At 34.1% G+C, this 16,574-nt stretch overlaps 2 protein-coding genes across 3 annotated transcripts in view; both read right to left on the reverse strand.

Annotated features, from left to right (window-relative positions):
- LOC144446007 (uncharacterized) overlaps positions 1-10,538 on the reverse strand; it is an 83,396-nt gene extending 72,858 nt beyond the window's left edge. For both annotated transcript variants that reach the window (XM_078135675.1, XM_078135674.1), the window contains exon 1: positions 10,201-10,538. In XM_078135675.1, the coding sequence (XP_077991801.1) occupies positions 10,201-10,261 (61 nt within the window). In that variant the 5' untranslated portion in view covers positions 10,262-10,538. The remainder of the gene's footprint in view (positions 1-10,200) is intronic.
- A 2,525-nt stretch (positions 10,539-13,063) lies between these two features.
- The window catches only part of LOC144445203 (uncharacterized), a 94,377-nt gene continuing 90,866 nt past the window's right edge, over positions 13,064-16,574 (reverse strand). Inside the window, exon 156 of the mRNA XM_078134746.1 lies at positions 13,064-14,940. Coding sequence (XP_077990872.1) covers positions 14,848-14,940 — 93 coding nt within the window. The 3' untranslated portion in view covers positions 13,064-14,847. The remainder of the gene's footprint in view (positions 14,941-16,574) is intronic.

Below are 16,574 nucleotides of genomic sequence, written 5' to 3' on the forward strand. Positions count from 1 at the left end.
CTGTTTCATCTGACAGTGATGTTGATTTGTGTTCACAGTGAGATGAAATATATCATTATTTAGGGTGTTTTAAGCTATCAGAGTCTGTACTTTGTTGATGTAATTCGTAAAAAAATCCTTATGCAAAAAATCAGGCTGCCAAATTCCAACCCGATACTCTCTTTGGTTTTGTAGTAACATTAAGAAACAAAATAAGACAGAGATACTAGAGAGTCATTTAGCATTCATGTCATGTTTTCGAATATCAGTAAATTAAAAAAAAACCTGCTATTTTTACAATACGTTATCTTGACTATTCAGGAAATAAATGAATATTCGTGCAAGTTACTAAATATAGCAGATATCATTGTTATAATATCAATAATTGGGTTCCCAGTGGCCGAGTGGTTAAACCTTTTGTCTCCTTTCACTGCGGTCAGGGTTTGATTAAATTTGCCACACTGTAAGTAAGAAGAGTGTCGTTCACTTTGACTCTATCGAGCAATGCAGGTTTTCCCCGGGTACTCCTGTGTCCTCCTGCACTAACACTGAACCCTCGCCGCTTGGGCAATGCCTGTTGCCGGGATGGTATATATATGGAACAAAATTGAATTTTTCTAAATTTCCACGTCCTGGTTTATAACTTTAAGTTTTATTGTTGAAACTGATCACTGAGCACATTTATTCATCTATTTTTGCGATACTTTCCTGTTGAAACCTAAACTAACCCCCGAATATTAATTTTAGATTGACTCCCATGTATATTCTGGAGTTGATGAAGATGTCAATGTGTTTACAACCGAGGTCACAGACCTGTTGTAAATAAACGAACTCTTTTACAACAACAACAACAACAACAACAACTTAAGCATATTTCATATATTTACTCATTACTTGTAATCACTGACTGCACACAAATTGACACGAACAGTAGAAAAATAACAAAGAAATTTGCAAATACTGCATTACAGACAAGACCACACAGATAGCAAACCGGGTGTAAATGACTATTGATAAACATGTACATACATGAAATTACAGCCGGTGAATGGTATAAACAAACAAGTGCATCGTACCCCATAATAGTGCTTATCAAAATATGACTAAATTATATATAATACAATTACAATTTGACAAATAATAAACTATGAAAGCATAGACAATTAGGTAATTAGGTGCAAATAAGCACACCTAGATCATCTTACAACTACTGCAGTGACAAACAAACAATGTACAGGTCTTCAAAGGGTCAAAACTATATGAATGTCTTGATATAAAAATATAATGCTTTATTGGTTTGAGAGATGCAACGTTCTCTTGCGACCTAGACCAACGACTTCCATTATAGCACAGTCTGTGACTGAGAGTCAGATTAAAACTAAATTCAATGTGCAAAATGAAAATATAAAATACAGATTATAAAACTTTCGTCATCAACACAATCAGAGGAAGTGGTTAAATATGCAAAACGACTTATACAAAATAGACTGTGTTGTTGTTGTTGTTGTTGTTGTTGTTGCTGTTATTATTATTATTATTGTTTTTGCTGCTGCCGATGTTGTTGTTGTTGTTGTTGTTGTTGTTGTTGTTAATTTTGTTGTTTATTCTGTTGTCGTCTGTGGTGGTGGTTGTTTTTATATTTGTTAAATTTTCATTTAATTTGTGACTTGAATATCATTGCCTAAACAATTACAGTGACAGGTTACGAATTTCTAATCCAAGCTGTCTTAATTGTGACAAATTTTAGCATTACATAATTGAAAAAAAATATGAATATATATTTCAGAATAAAAAACATCCTAGACCTTACAGTTACAGATTGTGCCCCATTAACCAAGCAGTATGAGTCGTCTTCGTGTTCTCGAACACAATTCTATTAACAACTCCTTTCAAATACACGGCGTGTTAACCCAATTTATTCGCTATTCTGTTTCAATATTATCGTTCCGTCCGGTTTGTACTATTGGAGAACAATATGCAGCACTTCAATATTTGATTGCAGATTGGCAGCTGTTTACAATGAGAATGGTTTTCTATACTGCAACACTGAAATATTATGTCAGGTGTTGGTATCAGAGTTTAAATGTCCTTTTCGAAGGGTTGCAAAACTCTGTGAATAGGTTCACAGGTAATACTATTCTCATACAGTAAAGCTTGTCAAAGACGAAAGGCCACGCCGGTGACCTCGGCATTTTCCATTATGACAATGAAGAATAATGTCCATTGTTGGATTGAAAGGTCAGTAAAGGGGTAACAATAGAAATTATACTATAACCATATAACACAGGTAAACTTGCTAGAGGGGCGTCTTTTTGCTCTACCTTCCAAGAGTCAGGTTTATGTTTGCACTGTGTGTGATTAAATGAGAACGCCACTGCAGGAAATAATTAAACGATTTTTCGCAAAAGTTGGGTTCTGCAGAGCCATTTCGTAATTTTACATCATGTACATCAGAAGTGATTGCCAAGAAACATCGATTTGAAACTTGGTCCCCGTTCATTATTCTGTGAAGGCACTTGTAGTATCCACAAATAAACATTCAACTACCAAGTGGTCCTAATGACTTAAACATCCACATACCACCTCCTCATCACAGTTTAACTGATCCTTATATCCATCTGTACATGTATGTGAATAAAGTAATATATCGTAGTAAGCATTCAAATAGCAAACACTGTCTCCCGTGTCTAGCTCTATCAACACACTCACGCAAATGTACACACCCATCTAAAAGACTTTACAGCGCTCACCATGGATACGCTTCGCTTCGCTTTATTACGAGTAAACACAGTATGTCACTTGTTACAGTGAGTTTCTTTTGAACTCTGAGATTTTGATGTAATTGATCATTTTTTAAAATTGATATATCATTATCATAGCATTGGAATTCAGAACATGAATTCTGGTTGATCCGACATGTTTACTTTTTTTTTAATTTTGCAAGAAACCAATGAAAGAATAATACAATAATTGTTCAAGGAACAAGGAAAAGAATTAATTGCTAACAAAATTAAAAATTATAAGTTTTATCTACTATAATCAATCATTTACACAAAAGAATTTGTTAATAATTTACATCTCCATTCATTAATTTGAATGAATAAATTTCAAAATATTATTTTTTAATGAGATGACATTACATGGGTTGTTAGTAATGGTACATAACCGCTTTATTATTATGTTGCTAATGTATCTCGTATTTATTCCGGTAAGCTTATTTGTAACAATTATTGAAAGATAAGAGCATGAAAAAACAATAAAAAACATAAAAATGTTTTGTGATATATGTCCGTGGTTTTACATGTATTAGCCCGATAGTATTGCATTATATTGAGAATATAAAACGTACCAAATTAGGTTTAGATACAACATATTGTATGCAATTAAACCGACATGATGTTTCCAAACAGGGTCTAGAAAATAACAAAGCAACGCTGATTCTGTTTACACAATTTTATACTTAGATAAATTACAAAGGTATATATATATATATTATATGTGTGTGTGTCCGTGTGAGTGAATGCATGTGTGTACATACATACATACATACATACATACATACATACATACACACACACACACACACACACACATACATACATACATACATACATACATAAATACATACATACATACATACATAATATATTTGTGAGAGTATTTAAATAGCCAGGCAGTATAGGGTTTATTTAGTATATCAAAATGATCTAATTGTAATGAATACAATATCATAGTTTATGTCTTCACATCGCACGATGTTTGCATTCTTTGACTACTAAAATGGCAAAACAACACGGTTTTTGTTTAATGGCTGTTTGAATTATATGCAATATGATGCAGGTGTAATGTCCTTGGCCATATATTACACCCTGGCTTACTACCCTGTCAACTGAACATTTACATCATATGTTATGTACTGGTGAAAAAGCCATATATGGAATATGCAACTGGTGACCATACTAAAGAACCCTGTATTCATGTAGTCTGAATGTAATACCCCCAAGCAGTTTTAATTTATCATGAACAATTTACAATAATACCTTACAATTTCAACATGATTGATTTGCTTATATGTCAAAGGTCACCTTATGACTATATTTAGAAACACAAAAACCTATTCTGCAATTCATGTATTCATCCACAAAGATGCAGTCAATTACTTGCTTAAGTGAATCAAAAGTAGAATTTTACATTCTTTAATCGTTTCCACTTTTTGTGTACAAAGTTGAAAAGAAAAATGGATTTTGTTTTGTTTTGACCTAAAAGGAATTTTATAAAACCAAACTGTAAGCAAACCTCGATCGAATCGCGTGTATAAAGAGTAACTGATATAATATTTCAATTAAATGGCAGGCTGTTAAATGTAGAATGTTTTTTTAATAATTGCAGCGAATGTAGCACGTCGATTTATTTACTTCCCGACCAATATTCTACATATCAACATTGTCATTAATGTCCATGAGTTATTTTTTTAAATTTAAAAATTATGTAAAAATATGCACAATAATACAAATAAATTTTAACAAATAATTTCCAAAAATAATAAATATCAAAATATTGTTATCTATATACGCATTTTAAGTCACTTCATTAAATCGTTCGTATATGATGCACGACTTGATTTTGAGTTCATTTAACTGCAATGGTTACAACTGGAATAATGTTTTTTGAAACTATTTTATTTAGATATAATGACTTACTCGTAATATTCTACATCCTGAACAGTATTGAATCACCTGTTGGTAAACTCATTTGTGTGGCAGTACACATAGTATATAGTGCAATGTATATAATCAAATTTTTTTTTTCGGTCAGCACCGAAAAGCACTGCCAAGATTGCAACATGTTGCTGTACTACTTATAGATAAGCTAGACCTTGGATTGATGTGTACAATTATTTGTATTTTAACAATTTCAGTGGATGTAGTGTTGGTTGTCTAAACGAAAAAGAATATCCTGGTTACAGCCAATGTATGTTTAATTAACAACATTTATTATGACACCTTCAATCTCTTTTGGATTATTATTTTCTTAGCGAATGTGATAGATTTTACATCACAATCATCAAGTTTTGGTTATCTTTTCAAAACTTGGAAAAAAAAATGAAAATACTGCAAAACTGTTATCGATGATTTTTGAACTGTTGTATTTCCATCAGCAAAATATCAAAATAGTGTAGGAAAATTAAAACCCATAGTATTATAATGTAGTATTATAATACCGAAACTATTTTGTTCTCTTCAGATTACCTTCAAAACATAAAAACTCAGTTTAGGATGATCCTATTTGTTTTTCTGTTTCTCATTACCCGACCGACCCAAATTTTCAACTCCGACATAAAAAAAAATTGTATTTTCGCCCGCAGAGCCCTCTCTAGCAATAATAAGCATATGTCTGGACTGTCGACATCATCTACCGTCATGGCGGCGGCAACGACACTTGTTGTTCACGAACACAGCATGCCTTTCATGACGGAAATTATTCAAGTAAGGGGGGGGGGGCGCTGTGGACATGCCAATTGTGTAGAGAAAGTGGGAAAGAGTTTGTTACCAGGAATCCAATAAAAGAAAAGATAGCGAGGAGGAAAAGGAGAGGCAGAACAAAAACATGAAGAAGATGGTATTTTATTTTTTTTGCTTTTTTTATAAATCGACCTACCCATAGTTGCCTTGAAAAAATAATGAGAAACATAAAAAACAGGGGTCACCCTTCATATTTCTACAATTGAAAGTACTTAAATTTCTGATAGCAAAAGTGGCAACATCTGTGGCTTCCTCATATAGACATAGCAGTGATTATTCAGTTTGCAATACCTTTATCAATTGATGAATAGCTATATGGACACGCCCAAAATATGAATTGCAACTATGGCCGTACAAAGAAAAAGTGAAATTTCATATTGGGTGAGGTCGTATTTTCCACAGTACACAACACTATAATGTATGCATCAACATTGCATATCACTGAGGTTTATTACGTATACAGCTTCATATACCAACACGTTTATTGCATGAAATATACAAGAGTTTATGAATGAATTAAACAATTAAAAATGTAATTAATAAATGGTGAAATTAAACCCAATAGTATACACATACGTATCTTTCTATCAGATTTTGTAAAATTTATTCAAAACTCAACCATTTTTGGTGACAAATTGAAGACTAACATTATTTTCTACCAAAGCTCTCGGCGAGCTCGCGAGATAACACCTGTATGACCCAACCATATGTTGTCTTTATAATATCCTATGGCTGGGTTAAATTTACTTTCGAAATTGCGGGTATAAAAATGTGAATATTAAAGCCATGCCCTTGAAAGGGTAATTTGCATAACAATAGAGATTGGAAGTAAATTTATGTATCTAAATATATGGTCTGAAAATGTAGAGTTATATTTTTATCATATCGATGCATTGGAGTGATGCTTGTCAAGCATACAACCCCACAGTCACTATGCGACTACACAAATTACACAAAATAACAAGACCTTGATCATATTCGATATGACAAAAAATATGACATCAGACAGAATTTCAAAATATATCAATCTCTGAAAAATACAGTATATAATGACATACCACTGTGAAGCTTTATGCGTGCCAACCGTTATTTCATTACTACTTCTGTCGCTCACATATTGAATGTTCATCTAGTTTTAATGGGTTATAATGCTATTACATTTTGAATTACACGCATTAGAAAAATCGTACATATACCTGACAGAAACTCATACCATAAACAACTTTAATGAATCATTGTACATGTATTTCTAAATTATTGTACACTTAATATATACTGGTGATATTTACAAAAAAGTTGAAAATTCATTTTCTCTCTCTCTCTCTATCCATTCAAAACCATGAACTTAAGGGGCCAGACCAATAGTTCAATGTAGGATAAAAACCTAAATTCTTTGACTTTGGGGATGGGGTGGTTTGAGCCATTTTAGTTCTCATCCTACAAAATCGATTTTACATTTAATGGATGTTTAGTATCCCTAAATACAAATATTTCTTTAAAAAAATGTCAAATTGAGAAATAGAAGAATTTTTGCTATAATGGTAAATGCATGGTACTAAAGTAAAGTGTCAACAAAAGAGCTATTTTTTATTCACTACATACTGGCTTGTTATTTATAGCACTACATACTACTACATACTGATTTGAAATTGATTGTGCGGTTCGAGGCAATTTTCAATTTTGACCAATTTAGTTGAAAGGGGTTGGGCTAGGGGTGGGGGTCTGGGGCCTAAGTGTAAGAATTTGGTTTTTTTTATCCTACATTGAAGTATTGATCTCGTCCCTACGCCGATCTAGATATCATTGCAAGGGTTAGTATAATCGCAGCTAAGTTCAGACCACTGTAAGTCGTACTATAATAATTGTGATTTGAGAAAAGATCATGCTCGTGATGCAGTCAGATACTGTCTGTAAGAAAACGATAAGAGGATATCCAAAGATCTCAAGCTGTCACGTGACATACATCGAATACAAGGCATTATAAACATTGCTTAAGACTACCCCTTCCCTATCCCATTCGACGTTTATATTGTGAATATAGCCTACCTGTAGACTTGAAGGACTATTACTACTACACTATTTCAGCTATCCTAACTATAGCCTACCTGTAGACTTGACGGACTAACACTACTACACTATTTCCTCTATCCTAACTGTAGCATGTAGCCTACCTGTAGACTTGAAGGACTACCACTACTACACTATTTCAGCTACTAGTATCCTAACTGTAGCCTACCTGTAGGCTTGAAGGACTATTACTACTACACTATTTCCGCTATCCTAACTGTAGCCTACCTGCAGACTTGACGGACTAACACTACTACACTATTTCCTCTATCCTAACTGTAGCATGTAGCCTACCTGTAGACTTGAAGGACTAACGTTACTACACTATTTCAGCTATCCCTAACTGACATTTCGATTTTTTTATCGTCCTTCCAATCAAAATGTCAGTTAGGATAGCCGAAATAGTGTAGTAGTGTTTAACTTAGTTCTCCAAGTCTACAGGTCACATTGTGAATTTCGCGTAGATGTAAAAATAGTATCTAAAACACCGCGTGAAAATTTAGTCCTGCTTTATTACTAGAAGTAATGTTATCTAATAGAGTCGAATGTCGTATACAGACTACAATGCAATTAACCATCAGTTGTCAACAACTACTTGGTATCCAAATGAAATAAAACGCACAATAGTTACGGCAATTTAGTTTACACAATTCATGGTTCAATACCCGCAAGGTGAGAGGTCATGAACTTTGACCTTTACTCGTGCTGTGTATTCATGGTGATATAATGACAAGAAGGGGAAATTTGTATTAAGGGTTTAATTGCCTACTTTATTTTACATTCACTAGCGGATACTGCTGTAGTACGTTGGACTATTAACGGGTCGACATGTGTACAATTGCTCACGTATCATACATTGATGTTCTTTTATACGCAGTAGTCAACAATGAATACAGTTTCTATCACTCCAACATTTGTGATTTTGTACTAATGGCATTCTGTATTGATGATAACAGCGTCATTTGCACCACAGGGAGCCTTGTATTCAACGGGTGACAGGACTAAGCAGACTAACATTGAAAGTAATATTATGATTTGAGGAAACTCTATTTCATAACAAGTCTTCTTGATTGCATATTGGATCAGGGTTTTTTCCCCCCATAGAAATGTGTACGTGCCTCTAGTATATATTGACGCCTTTTTTCCTAAATGTTAGGTTTTATTTGCATAATTGATACCTTCACAACTATTTGATTATTTATCCATATAAAGTAATTAATATATTAATATTGAATAGATATTTAAATTATGGCATAAATAAATATGTGATTAGGAAATTGAAGGTATTTAAGCAGGATGCCTTTAAATTGTAGCCGAGTAAAGTAAGACCGATGAATCGTTGGAATTTACACAGAATTTATATCTGATCTGAATGCAATAATTTTAGACTTCAGACAAACAAAATAAAAAGACTAGCTCATTTCATGTATTGATAAGCAATGTATACACAAAATCTGAAATCAAACACTCTTGTCTTTCAATTGCAATAATACACATGGTTTTTGTAAAGCTATTTTCATTTACACGGCTCAGCAAAAAATGAATATATTTTAAGAAATTTTTGTTCTATCTAAAAATATATCCTTTTTATTAAAAAAAATATGCATATGTATGAATTTTTAATGGTGGCAATGCAACGTTTTTGAAACTCTTTGTGTGTGTATCTCATCAGTGACTGTCAGCATCCTCATGTTCACAAACTCATATAACGAGCAAAACATGAGGGTACTTATTTAGATTGTTTGTTGGCGAATGCCCTTTAAAGTTACATACGTCATCTGGGATGCTTTTGCATATGTGTATATATGTTTGTTGAAGCGAGAGCACATGCGTGCTGGCCCCCGTGTCGTATGGTATTGTAGTAACATATTGTTTGCTATTTTTGGTCACTGATATATTGGTTCATCGGACGAAATCCTGTTGTTGGAGGGCGGGTACAGTGTAAGGTTTGACAGGGTGATGCCGACTTTTTCTTATTAATGACCTTGAGTGCTACAATGGTGCACGATTAACGGGGGAGGTACTTGTTGACACGGTATTAAAACCCACTACAGGCACCGATACCTGACCCGTGTTTGCTACCAGCACTTTATATACCAGCTCACTTGCATATATTCATTAAAATGCTAACAATTAAGGGTGATGTTTATTTCATTGCATCTACACTCTTTTGTGATAAATAAAGGACTTTAAAACAATCTCCCGTTTGATTTCCACCATTCAAGAACCAAGCGGAACGTATACCCACATAGCTTCGTTTTAATCGATCGATGCTTGTATAGCCTCGCTTAGCGCAAACCATACAAATTTAACTGACCTGTGCTCGGTAATGAAAGTGATAGTTTTCAAAATGGCAGACTCCGAACTCATATCGCATGAACGCGCAACAAGTGGCTCCGTTGTAGCGGAAACGCTCGTGTCGTTGCTACACTCAAACACGACCTTGCTCACTTACTATTACTTAGCGTGGCTATCACATCTCGCCGCGGCATGCCTTGAACTGCTCGAATCATGCAATACGTAACATGGTTACGACACAACTGTGTTAATACGTAACTGTGTACTCCTATTGCAAAATTTGCAGCTGTGGGTATTCCCTGCAATAGAGATTCGTATAAAAAAAATCACTCACCTTGTGACGTTACTGAGGCGATGGTCGTGAAGAACACTACTAATGTAAACAGAGAAGCCATACTACGAAACTACGATCTCGTCGGTTACTACCTATAACATTCGACCACCATTGGTGTTAATTTTGTCCTTCTAGTGAAAGTGACAGTACTCCGGTCTTCGCCAGGTATATTACAAAATATCGCGTCAAAACAAACACGCACACATACACAAACTTGTTAAATTCCTTCACCGTTGTGTTCAACGCCTTGAGAAAACTGTGTCATATCGCAGGAGACGCTTACGCTCGAATTTAAAACGGTCCCCAACCTCTACAGAACAATTGATCTGTTCATATTCAAAAGAGGTGGCTGTGTACCTTGGTGTGCTTAACAGAAACGTAAAACATGAATAGACTTCATGAATTATTCATGAGATGTTCCACCCAAGCTGATACACCGTGGAAGACTGCCAGGCTTTTTAGGTTTCAACAACTGTTTGTACACGGCTTTTATTTAAAGTCATTGATTCAAAAAAATATAATCTGAAAAAATTGCATCACTTAATCTTTATAATTTTCGAGTTATTCATCCCATGTGTTTCTATGTATATATCATACATTGTTACATTAGACCCATTGCTTGTGCGATAAATGTTTTATAGATAGCAAAATATTGAGCAAAAAAATGTTAATTTTTTCCCATTCCTTCATGAACCCCAAAGTAGTAAGATGCGAATATTCATTTCTCAAAGAAAGTAAAATGTGTAGTACATAGCCCCTTTGTGGACGAGTGGGTTTGCACCGGTATTCTCAAGTCTTTTGCCTATTGTTATCGTTTCAGTAAGGTATTGTTATCCGTTCTATTGTCCTGTGTTTGACGTTACATACCACTCAAGACACAAATGTTTAATGTAAAATATCTCAACCCAATTCTTTAGAAATTTAAATTCAACCTTTGGCATCATTACATGCCTTTTGCAAGGTATCGTTTACGCTAGCTATCAAACATTGGGCTGAAAATTTCGGCATTGCAAACATGCCAAATCTCGCGGCCGTAGATTCGAAGGTAGAATGACGGTGACGAAGAACTCCAGCCTTGACGGTCATATAATTTGGATCTTCTACTGTATAATAGGTTGAGACTTGTTTAGCAATTGTGTTTTGCTAATGTGTGACGTTTGTCTCGGTATAACCATATACAAATGTATATCAGAGAAATTATCAATATATTCGTCATTGGAACGGACTTTGGAGAACATAACCTTGGACCTTTGTGAAATAAGAAACTTCCACCTGATGGCCACAGAGGGCGACATAATAATAAGAAGTGTGTAAATTACCAAGGCGGTTGGAAATATTCAAGTATATCGTTTCTGTTTCAGAATACTTGATCATCATCATCTTCGTCGCCTTCGCCTTCGCCTATGTTGTCATCGTCGTCGTCGTCGTCGTCGTCGTCGCCACCACCACCACCACCACCAACACAGCCAAAAACACTTTAAAGTATTTTCAAATTGTCGGATGCACTGGACCTATTAACCAACTAATCTCACCATTGCTTACATTGGCAGTAGTAGTAGTAGTAGTAGTAGAAGTAGTAGTAGTAGTAGTAGTAGTAGTAGTAGTAGTAGTAGTAGTAGTAGTAGTAGTAGTAGTAAAAATTTATTTAAGAACAGGGTAGCCAGGCTTACATAATAACACACACGTTTTGTCAACATTAAAGGGCGGGGTTGTCCAGACTCTGTTCCATTGTAGTATTCTCCATGAAATGCAATGACTAGAATTCGTTCTGAATCATCATGTGTCGTTATGTGAAAAAAACGTCAGCTGTGTAAGTCGAGGATATTTAAAATTTGTCAACGCCCACGTACAATGTATTGAACTGAAGAGTACTTGAAATGCAAACTATCTCAAACTGTATATATGTCGCCGAAGAGAACAAGTACCGAATTAAATAGACACATTTATAATCATAAAAACCGCCTATATATCTTTCTGTTGATATTGTTCAACTTTCAATCTAACCCTTATAAACTGCTATCACTAGTTACATGTACATCTACCAGTATATTATTTTAATACTCCCCCCCCCCCCTTCGTGAAAATCCTCATTTATGATGATTTTTTTTTCAATTCCTCATTTTTCACAACACCACTTTAGCTGAACAATCCAAAACGGAAATTGGAAACTGAAATGACATGGTTGTGTGCCATAGTGTAGAGCGGAAAAGACTTTGTTATAGTGCCAGTGGTTTCGTCGCTCCTGCACAGCGCCATCTACGGCAATTCATATCGTTTCAAAAATAAGCTTTTCAACAAAGCATCTGATCGCAAGAACTCATTATTCGTTGGAACATTTCCTAGATACATGTAAATGTTGCAAATGTGTGTATCGATTTGTTTGTCTGTCTCTGTCTGTTTTTCTCCTGTCTGTCTGTCTGTCTGTCTGTCTGTCTGTCTGTCTGTCTGTCTGTCTGTCTGTCTGTTTGTTTTACTAAATGTCACACTTTTATCGGGAACACTTTCTAATCAATGTATGTTCAATACTAATTTAATGTTTATACAACTTCAAATCTAGAACTTTTCACAGTTTAAACTAGACTAGATACAGTAGACATATACATAACTTGTACGATGCAGTGATTGGTTTTATTGTCAATAAAAATTATCACATCGTGCGTGCGGTCGTACAAGTTTATTGAAAATACTTGATTTATGTTTTCAGTTTTCATGTTCAACATGAAACCATGGTTACATTTATCTGTATCTACGTCATCGGTGTTTAATTCATCTGTTCACTACGTATTATTTGTGGTTGTTATTAGCAACAAATCACATCAGTAAGTCAATGTATACAATGATCAAACAACGAACATGTTATCAATATAATATTTATTTATTGCCTTTTTCCACCGAGCTGTATTATATGGCCATATACCAAAGGTATGTGCATCACTCCACATAAGCAATGCGTTGCATAAGCGTATAAAATAAACTTTTCACCGATTAAATATTCGAACATGAATAAATTCTGAATTGATTGGAAAAATAATGGCAGATTCTTTCAAATCTAAAAATTAACATTTTCTGCTTTGTTTTAAATTTACTGGCATCTTGTTCCGCCAAGCATCAAGCTTATTATTACCCCATCCCTTACCTATACAATGTTTGTAAAAAAAATAAAGTTAATCTCCTGGTAGTTGTTCAGGTAAACAAGAAATAATATAGTCCAAGAGAGTAAACGATTGTCCAATTTTCAGTATTTTTTTCTAAATTTTTTTTCTAGAAATTTTAATTTTTTTCTCAAAGATTTAGAAATTTGAAAAAGTGTCAGTATCAGTGCATTGCAGTCTCATTGCCTAGACATAATACAATCTCTACGCTACCACAAATCACATCAAACACAACCCAGAATAGTGCGTTGTTGGAGGGAACAGAGGGTACTGGTTTCTGAGCCAGTAAACAGTAACTTGAAACGCACTATAAATCAATGCAAAATAACACAGTACCACCAAACAAGACAACATTCTGAGTTTAGGAATTATAATCTATTCCAATATAATACACGAATCAAGGAAAATTTCACTCACTAAGATATTTGAATCCAACCCTGTTATCATTGTTGTGTTAAATGCTATGTATCAGTCCAGGTAATGAAACTGCAAATCATATTTTGGAGTAATGAAAATTGACTAACTAATACAATACTTAATACATTAAAAAGATAAACCATATCCATGCAAATTATGGATACACAATGACATCATGATACACAGTAAATACACTTGAGTAAAGAATTAACAAATTTTCAAGTCACATTAGATGTAAAAATACATTTCTTGAGTATTCATAAATATAAAAATCAGTCACTAAGTAGAATATTGAAACTGTATTTACCTATTTCGTATTATATATATATATATATTTCATGAATGTGTATCATATGAACACTACTTTTATGTTGAATCAGTTCTTACTTGCAGTAACTGTTACAACTACTTTTCAATCTGACAGCAAAATTTGAAAGTATCAAACATGAAATAAAACAAAAAGTAAAAACAAAACTAAGAGTCAACATTTTTTTACGAAGTTCTTTGGCTTTAAGTAACAATGCATTACAAAAGAAAATGAACGTTTTTACGGATACACCCTTTTTCAAGTGAATGATATTCAATCCCTCTCTTCGTCAACACTGAACTATAGAGGGCAGCAGAGAACATTGGTTGAACAATTTTTTTCTTGAATCCGAAAACGAAAATCACAAATGAAACTGTGGATAAAAACTAACCATTTCTAGAGATGGTATTAATATGATATGCCTGAAACAAACATAGCATTTATTTCATAAGATATACATTTTGCATAAAAAGAAAAATTTTGCTATTTGGCAAAATAAATCGAAGACCTGTCGATTTTGTTTTAACAAAAAATCATAGCGTGTAATTAAGCTTTAATATATACATGTATGTAAATTGTTCACAATACTGAATAAACTACTGCCTGTAAATAATTTTATTCATGAACTTGACATTCTTGTTTATATGGTGTTCTGTTAATATTCTTTAATATTATCATATAAAATATTTTTCTGAATAATCATTTCGTCGTATTGTTGGTTTCCAAGCTATTGAATGTAGTAATTACAATGTTTTTCAAGAAGTGTTTTCTCTACACATTGGCGTTGTCATCAATTGTTGCAGCTTGGTTCGTGTACCCTTCCTCTGCATGGTCTGTCTGTGCCTTGGCAAATGAAAGGAAAACCTGGAGGAAAATAAAATAATGATTTGTAATTTGGAGTATATTTCTGGGTAATTATTTTACATTATTGATAATTGTTTTACTGGGATAACATATGGCTTCATAGTTATGACAGACAATTTCTGCTCACAGGGTAAAACATTTGGAAAACGAACCCCAATGACTCCTCAGCCTGTTGGAGTAAATCCCCAATTTAGGGGTTTGTTTTCCAAAGGATATATTGACTCTGAGAGATGAATTTTCTTTCACAACTTTGACTGTTTGATGTAGATTCATTACTCAGATGTACACTCCTGACTCGGTCACGGTTTGCGCAGTAAATGGCACAAGAAACTCTTCAATGTCTACCGCATCGAAATAGGAGTGCGCCATCAACGTCGAATTTTCACTAATGAGAATACGTACTGAGAGAGAATTCTCTTTGCATGAACGCTTCAGCGTGTGATATCGCGAATCAACAATTTATTGTGATAAAATACTCAACTTCTCGTATTTCAATGTGAGAGAATTTTCTGACAGGAAAAAATAAAAAATAATTGAAAAATATCTATAAATTCGAGAAATGTATTCCTTTTGAAGAAATTAGAAATTGCATGCACGTGTACACTAATGCACAGTCCCCTCTATCACAGAGGGACTGTGAGTTTACATTCTTAGCCACTGTGTTAAAATTGTGAAAGAACACCAAATTTGACATAAAAAGTGCCTTTTAATACTTTAAATCTTGTGATCAAAATACGATAAGTTGAATATCTTAAGGTTTAGTCCGTGTAAAATCAGTAAAACTGACACATTAGAAGTGACGTCATGGGTCAAGGGTCATGCCACTATTCATATGTTACTAAGTGAGCATTCTTTGAATCTCAGTACACAACGTTATGACAAAATCGTTTGCACAAAAGAGGCGTTAGTGTCTGAATGGCATACTTGTACGTATGTGTGATATGAATGAAACATTATGAGATTTAACTGTTTGTGTCAGCTGAGTGACAGAGTGCAGTGTCTTATAGACTATAGTATTGATAGTAATACAGGTACTCGAATCAATATGTATGATTAAAAAAAAAATATGTATATAAATAAGACCAATACATTTTTTTTCTACACATTGATTCGAGTACCTGTGGATAGTAACATGTCCAATGACCCATGACTGTGATAAATATACATGTAGGTGTTTGCTGGGTGACTATATACAAATTCAATATCCAAGATTTCCCGCCAAGAAGTGAGTCGTCAAAATTTATACAGAATGTTACCAAGAACAATATCTGATATTTTGAGCTAATCTATGACTTTTCACACTTCAGCTTGAATGAAAAATTAAGTGTAAGATGACGATCTTTCCATCATGTTGGTGGTAAAATCTTGGAGTTGAATTGTTGGCTGTGAAAAAAAACTAGCATGCTACCAGTACCAACTACACAGGAGGTCCGACTGAAAAGCAAGAAATAGAGGTGTAAAAGGATGACCTACAAAACTATCTGGTAATGTGCAGAGAAACAATTATATTAAGCATATTGCGCAACAGAAAGTGGGTAAGCATTGCAAGAACACTGAAATGGAGATCTGTGTAGGCTATGAGAACCGCCACTTGAGGGCGCACTCGTAGTGAATTGATCAGCACAACATTTGCA

The sequence above is a fragment of the Glandiceps talaboti genome, chromosome 14 (genome assembly GCF_964340395.1).
Source record: "Glandiceps talaboti chromosome 14, keGlaTala1.1, whole genome shotgun sequence".
In the NCBI taxonomy this organism is placed as follows: domain Eukaryota; kingdom Metazoa; phylum Hemichordata; class Enteropneusta; family Spengelidae; genus Glandiceps; species Glandiceps talaboti.